General features: G+C 38.4%; 1 protein-coding gene across 1 annotated transcript; it reads left to right on the top strand.

Moving 5' to 3' along the window:
• Positions 1–9,120: 9,120 nt before the first annotated feature.
• Positions 9,121–10,341, top strand: LOC119661536 (uncharacterized protein DDB_G0287625-like). The gene has a single exon (XM_038070920.1). It carries the CDS (start codon positions 9,121–9,123, stop codon positions 10,339–10,341), a length of 1,221 nt encoding a protein of 406 aa, XP_037926848.1.
• The last annotated feature ends 3,046 nt before the right edge of the window (positions 10,342–13,387 follow it).

Below are 13,387 nucleotides of genomic sequence, written 5' to 3'. Positions count from 1 at the left end.
TAGATACCGTTCCAACTGATCGCTTTCGACCGCAGGAAAGAAACGATCTTATTGAACACTGATTCGCATCTCTGCCTTGCTACAAGGTTATGAAATATATTCGTCGAAGCCGCCAGGTTTGCAATCTCACACCTTACAAATTGTAATAAAAAAAACTTAAATAAAAATAAATGTAAATAATGAATAAAAATAATTTAAAGAAAAATTAGTGCTTCATTGTCCGCTCTAAAAAAAATTGTAAAAAAAATTTAAATACTCTTAGATGTAAATGGCTAAGTAAAAGTGTACTGCCAAAGCAAAATTATTGTTTTTTATATACTGATTAATTTTTGATAATATTACACAAAATTTAGTGTCATTCGCGGATAAGGAAAACTTAATAATTTTACACAGCAAGTGACTACCAATGTATCCATCTCTCTATAGAGTCTTTGATTCTAACTCAAAACTTTCATTCAAACTGAGACGGTTTAATAAAAAAAAATGCACTTTTTTCGAACGAAAAAACTGTATAATTACCAAAAGTAGGTTTAATTTTCCGGAAAAGGAAATGCAGTGATTGGCTGACACTTCATTTGTCGTTACTGGGTGAGTAACTTGAATCTTAGCTACATGAAAGCATATGATTTAAAGTTTGTTGCTTTCAATTTTTAAAGTTACCATTCAGTTTTTAACAGAAGGGAGTGACAATGTTATGTGGTTAAGTGAAAAGACAATCCGATAATTTACTTACCTTTTTCGGTAACGAACTATATAGCACTTTCCGACAAGTACAACATCCCCGAAACGAAATGTGTAAAAACAGATAGACCAGTATATTGTTTAATGCACATTAATTATACAAGTTAAAATAATAGTGTGGTAATGTTAACACGAATATCTCTCTCCACCGATAGCTTCAAACACATTTTCTATTTTACGAATGCGACAAGTCAAATTATTGCCAATCTCCGACATATTACGACATATATATATAATTGATTTGCAGGTCCAAGCGTAAAAGTTATGGAGTGGAGGAAGTGCAATTAATGTTTGCACGGATTTGGAGATATACAAGAAACTTCACTCGCATCTTTAACTGGGTGGCTATGAAACGTACATTTTTGGATGAAAGAAGGGTATGTCCTTACTGAGATTCGAACCTTGGGCCGCTTGAATATTCTGCGGGATCTATTCTATGATATGGTTTGTATTAGGCTACTTTATCTCATGCGAAATGGTTGCCAAGATAGGTTTCCTTTACAATTTGACAACTGCACGTCTTCAACTGAAACATGAAAAATGAGTAACAGTGGCATCAAATTCGAACATAGTCATATATTATTAATTTAGGTTTCACCTTAAGCTTATAAAATATTAATTCACATTGAAATAATCCTTGCAATATAAAAGTGACTGTAAAGAAACCGGATTTCGGCGTTCAGCAGGGTTTCTGTGGAGTTATTTGTGCAGAAAGGTGCGCAAAAATATTTTACCGCCATTCTTGACATTTCACCGCCGAAATTAACTTTGAAACTTTGATATTTTCATGGGAAGCGACCAACTGCCGGTATACTGAGGTTTCTTGACTTGATTTGTGACGTCACACAACATGGCGCGGACTTTTCAATGGATTTGAAATTAGTTGAAATTTAAAATACTGACAATTGAAAAAAAAACCGTTTTCTAAATAACGGTTTTTGAAAGTTTTGTTAGATTGCACTGTAGAATTGATTTGCATCATAAGGCAAGAAGTCTATTCCCGTAAATGTGGAAAAAGTTATTTCGAGAAAAACGCGTTTGAAAACAAATTGTTTGAAAAGTCGCCTTTTGGATACGAAGACGTTTCTCACTTTAACAGTGCAAAAGAAATATTGCTACAAATCAGGCAAATGGGCCCGTATAAGAGACTGGTTTACGCCAAGTATTCATAAATATGTTATTTACATAGCTCTAAAAGATTACACAAACAAATAAGGCGAGCACCTCCCGGATGCACGAGCCTGACTTATACTCGGTTATAGCTCGGTTCTATACTCATAACAAGTCGGGAAGGGGAAGTTAGATGCTTCAGGTATGAAAGGTTTTATGTGTTTCTTTTATCAAGTTCCTACAGTAAACCTGAACTATTGCCACGCGGTTCAGGACCTGCTCTCCCAGACGATATTTGAAAGCGAAATCGACGTTGCTATTATCTGCGAGCAGTACAAAAATCTAGACAGTGGAGTATGGGTCGCGGATAAGAGCGGAAAGGCAGCGATATGGACATGCGGAAATCGGGCCATAGAAGGAACCACCAAGATCCTCGAAAATGGTTTCACTAGAGCAAAAATAGGCGGAATATCTATTTACAGCTGTTATGCGGCTCCAAGCCTTACGACAGAGGAGTTCCATTCTTTGGTGGAGAGGCTAGCAACAGTTGCACACAACCATAGTCCTAAGATAGTGGCTGGCGATTTCAACGCATGGGCTGAAGAATGGGGCAGCCGAGAAACGAACGCACGAGGACGTATATTACTCGAAGCTCTTTCTCGTCTGAATCTTGTAGTGGCTAACACTGGATGCGTGAACACTTTCCGTAAGAGAGAAATGGGGTCCGTGATAGATGTCACTTTTGTTAGCGATGTTTTAGCTAAGGATCTGCAGTGGTATGTCAGTGACGAATATACACATAGCGACCACCACGCCATCATTTTTGAAATCAGACATGGTAAACGAATGAAACGGTCTCAGACGAGAGCCGAAAGGTGGGCAGCTAATAAGTTTGACGAGGAGATTTTCGGAGAAGTTCTACAGCAAAATACAGCGCTTGAAGGAAGCGCAGAAAATAAACCTTTACAGATTGGCGAAAAGTTGCGACAAGCATGTGACGCATCCATGCCAAGGTATGTTGTATCACAGAAGCGAGTTCATAACTTTTGGTGGAATTCTGAAAGCGGAGAATGCCGCAACGCCTGCCTCAAGGCCAGAAGGCGTAGTCAGCGAAATAGAAACCGATCTGGATACGAGCAATTACATGAAGAATATAAAAACGCTCGGAGGAAATTACATGTGGCCGTCATGAAAAGTAAAAGGGAACACTTTAAGCGACTGTGTAATGTAGCTGACACGAACCTCTGGGGTGACGCCTATAAAACCATAATTTCAAACAAGTCGGAATACCGGAAGCTCGCGCTTCGGGTATAAAGGTTTTGTGTTCATCTTATGTAAGAGACGCACATTTCTCTGTCCGTATATAGCTACAAATCCAACATAATCCTTCATATTTTTCCAAACTACGAGACATACGTACATATTAGAGCCATAGATATCACGCTCACCCTAAACAAACAAACTGCCTATTACCTGCTGTACACATATATGCACGTATCTAAATTTATCGTACCCATATTTCCGATTTACGTCTTATATCTATTTGAATTAGGCACTAGCCGCAAAGTTCATTAGCACGCATATATTATATACCTACATATATACATGTCTGGTTGACAAATAACTAAAAAACTAAAACAAAATAATTGTCTGCGACCCAATTCATAAGAATTCATTTCGTTGTGGTATTGACGAATTGATATGTGATGATGACGTCATGCGGGTTGTAGAGTGCACGAAATTCACAAAAAATTGTAAAGTTTCACCCCCAATAACTTTGTTAACAATAGTTGGATTTTCTTCAAACTTGACCAAACTGTGCATTATATTCTTCGTTATACTCGTGCCAAATTTTGTATTTCTGGGATGAACATAAGGGGGGGTGCCGGGTAAATTTCTAAAATGTGGAAATATACTATTATTAACTTTATTTGCTCAGATATCGGAACCGGATATATTTTGAGGCCTAGATTTCGTAGAAATGCACCACTGTGATTTTTTCCAGATTTTTCGGTTGGATAGGTTCTGAGAACGAGACCTGTTACACTTTTTGTGGGTCATATTTTGAACCCTCACTCCCCTATGTTTCATCTAATATCAAATATTGAACCAGATTCGGAAAGTACTAATTGAGACCTTTCATTTGATACCCTACTTGGCTACATTCTGTGAAAAAAAAATGTGCACCCTCCATTCACATGTACGGAGAGCCCCCCCTTAAACTTAACGCAAGATGGCGCCACTTACTGCATGTAAAGGGATCACCAGATTACATACTCTCACCAATTTTCGTGACAATCGGTCTAGCCGTTTCCGAATAAATCGGGTGTGACAGACAGACAGACAGACAGACAGACAGACAGACAGACAGAATCGTTGACTGGAGCGGAAGTGTATTGCGAACGCTCGCAAATCAAGAAGGAACAAGTCGGAATACCGGAAACTCGCGCTTCGGGTATAAAGGTTTTGTGTTCATCTTATGTAAGAGACGCACATTTCTCTGTCCGTATATAGCTACAAATCCAACATAATCCTTCATATTTTTCCAAACTACGAGACATACGTACATATTACAGCCATAGATATCACGCTCACCCTAAACAAACAAACTACCTATTACCGAATACTGTACATATATATGCACGTATATAAATTGATCGTACCCATATTTCCGATGTACTTCTTATATCTATCTGAATTAGGCACTAGCCGCAAAGTTCATTAGCACGCATATATTATATACCTACATATATACATGTCTGGTTGACAAATAACTAAAAAACTAAAACAAAATAATTGTCTGCGACCCAATTCAGAAGAATTCATTTCGTTGTGGTATTGACGAATTGATATGTGATGATGACGTCATGCGGGTTGTAGAGTGCACGAAATTCACAAAAAATTGCAAAGTTTCACCCCCAATAACTTTGTTAATAATAGTTGGATTTTCTTCAAACTTGACCAAACTGTGCATTATATTCTTCGTTATACTCATGCCAAATTTTGTATTTCTGGGATGAACATAAGGGGGGGTGCCGGGTAAATTTCTAAAATGTGGAAATATACTATTATTAACTTTATTTGTGCAGATATCGGAACCGGATATATTTTGAGGCCTAGATTTCGTAGAGATGCACCACTGTGATTTTTTCCAGATTTTTCGGTTGGATAGGTTCTGAGAACGAGACCTGTTACACTTTTTGTGGGTCATATTTTCAACCCTTACTCCCCTATGTTTCATCTAATATCAAATATTGAACCAGATTCGAAAAGTACTAATTGAGACCTTTCATTTGATACCCTACTTGGCTACATTCTGTGAAAAAAAAATTTGCACCCTTCATTCACATGTACGGAGAGCCCCCTCTTAAACTTAACGCAAGATGGCGCCACTTACTGCATGTAAAGGGATCACCAGATTACATACTCTCACCAATTTTCGTGACAATCGGTTCAGCCGTTTCCGAATAAATCGGGTGTGACAGACAGACAGACAGACAGACAGACAGACAGACAGACAGACAGACAGACAGACGGACAGACGGACAGACAGACACCGTCACCATTCTAATAAGGTTTTGTTTCACACAAAACCTTAAAAAAGGCAAAGGAACTCAGTGAAAATTGTGAATTAAACTGCCCGAAGGTGAAAAGTGCGGAAGTAGTTAAAGGTGAAGTGAGATCGGTGGCGTTTCTTACGTGAAACTTATTTAAATAAGTTTTATCTTCCCTTTGTTCTCTTCTCCGCTGAACCGGTCATTTGAATTGCCGTTTATGAAATATATCGGCGGGTGTTAGCTGGTAATGTCCAATAACTAATATTGAAAAAGGACATACAGCGTCGAGGACAGACTAGTGGGAGCGCGCGTGCTCGCGGTCCGGGCGGCCTTGGTTCAATCACGTAAGGGACATTTTTTTTTTTTTTGTCTATTTTTTTCTTTTTATATTGAAAAAATAATAAAAGAAAAAAAAAAATTGTTTTCAATTTAACCGAACCAACACGGCGGAACGCTTAATGGTTAATGTTTGCTGATAGAAGTGGGAACAGGTTGGAGTTTGGCTCTTCCCCTTTATTTATTTATTTCTCTCGCTGAATGCTGAATTGGACATTCAAGGCGCTCGTACTGAATGCGAGTAGAAAGTGCAATTATTGTCTGAACTAATCCACATAAAGTGTAATTTTGAGGCAAGAGTGCGTAGCTTGCTGACAGCACGCTTGCTTCGCATTACTCGTGATCTGGGGTCGATTCTCGTTTCGAGCGCGGGAGGTTTTTGCTTTTATATATTATACTATAACAAATAAATTTTTAAATTTCCAATTAAGCGGTTGGTGAGTGAAGCCCGAATTCCATCCCCACTTAAAGCGGACAAGTTTTTATAAACTACACTATTATAATTTCACTTTTTTGAGTTAAATTACTGTAAGCAGTGGAGGAAGCGGAGGACTCCGGTGGGCTTCCCACTAGCAAAGTGGCTAGTGGGGAGTCTCCACTGTTACCTTCTAGCGCGAGTGATCCCTTCAAGCGGAGCGCAAAATTAGTGAGATCACCAGCAGCGAATTCGACGGAAAAACGCATGTTGGGCCCTAAGAGTAGCAGCAGTGTAGTTATTGCTGAAGCCGAGGGTGACGCATTTACGAAGCTGGGATCGATTATTAATAATCTAATGGAGTACGTTAACCAACGCAATAATGTACACCACGCGATAAAGGATCAGGTGCGTTCTATTAGGGCAACGTACTTCAAGGTCAAAGAGGACATGAAAGCACGGGCAGAAGCAACAGTGCCGATAAGCCAACAAAAAGCGATGGTTGCCGTAGCAACCCAAACCACGCAGAAGACATCTCTTCCCAAAAAGCTCTTTGGCAAAGAACTCTTCCAAAGTGAAAAGGATTTCTCGGAAATTCGGAACAAACGATTAAGAGACCCAAATGAAGAAGTGCTATCTCCCCAACGAACAGCAAAAAGGAAAAAGGAGAAACAGATGCCGGTGCAACCTGGGAATGACGGAAGATTATCTGGGCATACGGAAAAGGCCACTAACAGCGCCGAAGACACGTGGACTAAGGTAGGACCTAAGAAGAAACTGCAAAAAAGAGCCAGGCCGGACGCGCTGATAATAACAAAAACCAGCGAGTTGACGTACGCGGAAATCCTACGCAAGGTTAAAGCAGATGCCTCCTTGACGGATCTGAGTGCAAATGTCACACGGATAAGACGAACACAGAAAGGCGACCTGTTGTTCGAACTTAAAACCGGTGATGACGGAGGCGAAAACCTACGGAAGAAAATTGAAGCATCACTAGGTGAGGCTGCGGCGGTCAAAATGAGTAAGGATTCGGTGGTGATCGAATGCAAGGATTTGGATGAAGTCACCACAAAATCTAAGATCTGCGAGGCCTTGCAAACCCAATTGGGATTACAAACAGTGAGCGAGTCCAATGTGCTACGACTTAGAAAAGCGTACGGTGACACGCAGATAGCGTCGATAAGTCTTCCTATTGAAGCAGCGAAAAAGGCGATTGCAGTGGGCAAGGTACGTATTGGATGGGTGGTCTGTCGGTTACGGGAACAGAGTCCAGTACATAAATGCTATAAGTGCTGGCAGGTTGGTCATATAGCGAAAGCTTGCACTAGCTCCCAAGACAGATCAAATCTGTGCCGCAAATGTGGAGAACAAGGCCATTTGACAAAGGACTGCAACGGAATGCCCAAGTGCGTATTCTGTGTGGAAGCAAAAAGTAATGACAGCGCCCACATTGCAGGAAGCAGTAAATGCCCAGTGTTCAGAAAGGCGTTCATAAATAAAGCCAAATGAAGTTTATGCAACTCAATCTGAATCACTGTCGAGCGGCCCAAGACCTACTTTCCCAAAGCGTATTCGAGAACAACGTGGACGTTGCGATTGTATCTGAACAATACGAAAATCTGCATAGCGGAGTATGGATAGCAGACAAAACCAGTAAGGCGGCGATATGGAGCTGCGGAAGCCAAGCTATAGTAGATGCGAAAAGATATCCAGAAGACGGGTTCACCCGTGCCAAGATTGGAGGGATATATATCTATAGCTGCTACGCAGCACCGAGCCTCACAATAGAGGAATTCACGTCATTGCTGGAGAAACTATCCTTCAATGCAAGTCGCTACAACCCCAAAGTAATAGCCGGCGACTTCAACGCATGGGCAGAAGAATGGGGTAGCAGAGAAACCAACGCAAGAGGACGAATATTGCTGGAGACATTCTCGCGCTTGAACGTGGTACTTGCCAACTCTGGGGGAGCCAACACATTCCGAAGGGGAGAATTGCAATCGGTGGTAGACCTCACCTTCGTCAGTGATACCTTAATCAGAGACTTGGAGTGGCGTGTCAGCGAGGAGTACACACACAGCGATCATCAGGCTATCATCTTTCAAACCTCGCAAAGGAATAATTTGAAGCCATTCACACGAATAACGATGAGCTGGGTAACTAAGAAATTCGACGCAGAAATGTTCAAGGAGGTACTTCTGGAAGATACATTGCTATCGGGAAGCGCACAAAACAAAGTTTCACAGGTCGTGGAAAAATTGCAGCGCGCAAGTTACGTTATCCGAAACCCCACATTCCGCACAAAATATAAACGACGTCCGTTCCAGCAACGTGACTAGGGAGTCCAGTTTCACTAGAACGGACTGGTCTTTGCTTAACTTGCAAATTTAGACCATGGGAATAGAATTCAAATTCTTAATTCTGGAATCTCGAAAAGCAATTTATGCAACCTTGCATTTTTGCACAACGGTGCAATCAATTTTGCAATTATGTTTTAAGTTAGTCTTAAGACCGCCGCTGGTTGATTCGGTCGGAACAACCATTATTAAAATAAAGTAATTAAAACACAAAATATAGTTTTTTTTTAAGATAAGCCAAAGCTCATCATATAACTGGCGCAGTCGGAGTTTTTGGTCCTTTTCAAAAGAATAAGGACTATCGAACCGTGAATTTAGAAATAATCGCGAAAATTTTTCTGATCTGAAGACAGTGACCAACAAATCAGTGTTGTTCTTAGTTTATGTAACTACATATGTAGATAAACAACAGTGAACCCAAACCTAAAGAGTCAGTGCAATTGTGAAAATATTTAGCGTCAATTGCAAACCCAAAAATCAATCCAATTGTGAAAATATATAGTGCGGATCACAAACTCTTTGAGCATTATTAGTTTTGATGCGATCAGCGAGATCCATTACGTTCGACAACAACCGATCGATAAATCAAACTTCGAATAATATAATGGCGAACCCAGAAATGGAAATTGTAGCGCTTCGACAGGCACTACAGGATTTGCACGCCCAATACCAACAGGACATCGAAAGTCTGCGGCAACAACTACAACAATATCAGCAACAACCACAGCAGTTACAACAGCGACAGATAAGGGAATTGGAGTTATCAACGGACCAAATTCTGAACAGATTTAGCCATGTTAAAACATTTACTGGCCAAGGAAGTTACACGTTGATGGAGTTTATCAACGGTGTAGAAAACATAATTTCTCTATGTAGTAACAACGAGTATTTGATTAGACATGGATTGATTATCATTATCAAAGAAAAAATACAAGGAGAAGCCAAGCGGTGTATTCAGCGATTAGGAGAAAATGTGACGTGGGATGCTGTTAAAATGGAGCTGAGAGCCAACTTCAGGCCCAGGAAAAGTTACAAAAAACTCATGGATGAATGCCGATCTCTTAAAGTGAGTACTCCTCGTGAATTATTTGATAACTTTAGAGTAATTTGTAATAGTTTAAATGAGTTATATGAGTTCGACGACAATAAACCCACAAATTATTCACCTGAAAATAATAATAAAAATTTAGTAGATGTCGTTAAGGACATGCTTACTGGTAGTTACCGTATTAACATTACTCAAAATATGTCCTTAATTGAGGTCTTCAATAAATTTGATGATTTAGACTTGTTAGACGAGACGGAAGTAATTCATTATAGTTATCGCAAAAATAGAAATCGTGACGTGAATGGAAAAGAATCCAAAAGAGGAAACTTTAAAAATTCTGGAAATAACAATTTCCAATTGTATCACCGTAGTAACGATTCACAACCAAACAGTGATTATAATAATTTCAAACCAAGTCGCTACAATAACAATTTCAATCGTAATAATAATAATGACAAAAATAACTCTCAACCAAACCAATACAACCATTCCAATCGTACTAAAAATTATAATTCCAAGCCAACCGACGGTTATAACCAAAAATATTCAAATTATAATACAGACAACTCGGGACAGTTTCGACAAAACACAAACTCAGAACAGTACAGAAACTTTGACAACAATAGTTCTAGACATACTAAACAATCTAACAACAAAAACTCTAGACAATTTAAAACAAGACAAAACAATTTTGACGATTCAGAGCCTATGGAAGTTGGGAATATCCAGGGAGATATAAATTTTCAGGAAGAGCCTCAGGAAAAACCTTGCCCTTAGTGTCTTTAACTATCGATAATACCAAACTTAGGTTTCTGATTGATACAGGAGCAGAAGTAAGTATTGTCAAACCAAACATTTTAAAAAAGTATCCACTAGAAAAACTTCCAAAATCACTTTTCTTCACAACATTAAACGGTATCAGTGAAGTTCGCAACAAAATAGTAACCCCTATACCCGACGAATTCAATATTCGTGGAACTCTTTCATGGAAAGTGATGGAGTTAGTAGGCCGCAAATATGACGGTATCATCGGAACAAATTTTCTTATCCCTCTAAAAGCAAAAATCAATTTAGACAAGGGTCACATAGAAATTAACAACAATAAACTTTATTTTGAGTATAAGGACAACCCTTACATCATAAACGAAATTTGCAACTTAGAATCTGGTACAATCGATAAACTTAATCTCGATCATTTAAATTGTATCGAAAAACAAGCCATATTAAAAACTTTAAAGGAATTTCAAAGCCTTTTCTATAAGGAAGGTGACAAATTAACTTGCACTCATGAGACACAACATGAAATTGTGACAACAGTTAATAACCCTATATATTCTAAAATATATAGATACCCTCAAGTCCATGAGGAAGAAATTGGCAAGCAAATTAAAGAAATGCTTGACCAGGGTATTATTACGCAAAGTAATTCCCCTTATAATAGTCCACTATGGATCGTTCCAAAAAAATTGGACAATTCCGGGACCCAAAAATGGCGCATCGTTATAGACTATAGGCGTCTAAACGAAGTTACAATCAGCGATCGTTTCCCTATACCAAACATTGAAGGCATCCTCGATAAACTAGGGAGAGCACAATATTTTACTAGCATTGACTTAGCGAAGGGATTTCACCAAATCCTGGTGAAGCCCGAGGACAGGAAAAAAACGGCATTCTCCACTCCATTTGGTCATTATGAATATATCAGAATGCCATTTGGATTGAAGAATGCACCCTCAACCTTTCAACGGTTGATGAATACCGTTCTGAGAGGTCTAATTAACAAAATTTGTGTGGTCTACCTCGACGACATTTTAATCTTTAGTACGTCGCTTGAGGAGCACATAAATGGTATAAGAAAAGTATTTGATAGGTTGAAGGAGTCGAACCTAAAAATTCAAATAGATAAATGCAGTTTCCTAAAAAAAGAAACTGAATATCTTGGTCATATTTTAACCCCTGAAGGAGTTAAACCCAACCCAAACAAAATCAAAGTAATTCGTGACTTAAAATTACCTACCACCACCAAACAAATTAAGCAGTTCCTGGGAGTAACTGGGTATTACCGTAAATTTATTAAGGATTACGCAAAAGTTGCATACCCTCTAACTAGATACCTCAAAAAGGGAATGACCATAAACAAAAATGATCCCAATTACATAGCAGCCTTCGATAAATTGAAGGAAATCATCACTAATCACCCCATTCTTAAATATCCAGACTTTACAAAAAAATTTAAATTAGTTACAGATGCTAGCAACTTCGCCTTGGGAGCAGTTCTTACACAAGAAGGACATCCTATATGTTACGCATCTAGAACTCTTAACAATCATGAGAAAAATTACTCAACGATTGAGAAAGAGTTACTTGCCATAGTCTGGGGAACACGATATTTTCGACCCTATTTGTTTGGTAAGGAATTCGACCTGCAAACAGACCACCAGCCAATCAAATGGCTCCAAACAAAGTACACTGGCAAGGATATTAACCCACGCTTACAGAGGTGGTTAATTTCACTAGGAGAGTATAATATGAAAATTGATTACATAAAAGGGAAAGACAACCGCATAGCGGACTTTCTAAGCCGAATCAACAGTAATACACAAGAAATCAATTTACTACAAGAACCAGTTCTCGAAATACACGACATATTCGGAGATAAATGGAACAACCCATCTGAAGATGAGGTGAATGCCATCGAGGAATCAATAGAAGTCCAAACTATTCACTCACAAGAGGAGAATTTTGATGATCACATACCTATTTTGGAAACAGTAGTAAATCGCTTTAAAACCCAAATTATACTAAAAGAAAAAAAGGATCATGAAATTGAGTACCCTTTCAAAAACAGAAGAATCTTCGTGGATACACAAGATTTCGAAAACGGAAATCTTAGTGATATTCTACGTAGATATATTACCAAAGGAAAAGTAGGTATTTATTCGTATCTTAACGACCACGAATATAATAAACTGCAACAAATCATAATCAATTTATACAGAGGTACTGACACAACTAAATTCGTCAAATGTAGCTTTCTTGCCACTGATATCGAAGAAGAGGAAGAACTGCATAAACAGATATCACTGTACCACAAAAATGAGTCAGGACATTCTGGGATAATACCAACATACGAGGGAATTAAAACCAAAATTTATAACCCAAAATTGAAAATTGCAGTCCACCAAATAATCAATAATTGCGATATTTGCAGCGGAGCAAAATATGATAGGAACCCGATCAAGAAAAAATTCCATCTAACTGAAACCGCCTCAACAATTAATGAAATCATTCATGTTGATATTTATTCAATCTGCAAACATCCATTTATAAATTTCATCGATAAATTTTCCAAACATGCAGTCAGCTTCTATTTGGAAGATAAAAATAGCTACACTCTTCTTGAAAAAATAATACAATTCCTATCAATTAGAGGAAAGGTAAAGAAGTTTATACTTGACAATGGGTTCAATACAATTAACATAAAAGAATATTTTAACGAACAGAAAATACAATATCATTTCACAAAGCCCAACAGTCATACTGGGAACGCTGATATCGAAAGATTTCACAACACAATCACCGAAAGGATCCGAGCACTCAATTTGGAGGAAAAACGCCCTATACGGATACAAATGTTACTAGCAGTAAAATATTATAACACAAGTTATCATTCCACAATTAAATCCACTCCTCTAGATGTCATTGAACATAAAGTAAACCATGATATTATCAAAGAAAGAATAGAGAAAACAAAACAGAAAATTATAGGAAAGAGAAATGAAAACCGACAGGAGTATACAGAAACCAGAAATGAAGGATTTAT

This window comes from Hermetia illucens, chromosome 1 (genome assembly GCF_905115235.1).
Source record: "Hermetia illucens chromosome 1, iHerIll2.2.curated.20191125, whole genome shotgun sequence".
Lineage (NCBI taxonomy): Eukaryota > Metazoa > Arthropoda > Insecta > Diptera > Stratiomyidae > Hermetia > Hermetia illucens.
The sequence above is the reverse complement of the archived record's forward strand: the minus strand, read 5'-3'. Positions and strand labels throughout refer to the sequence as shown.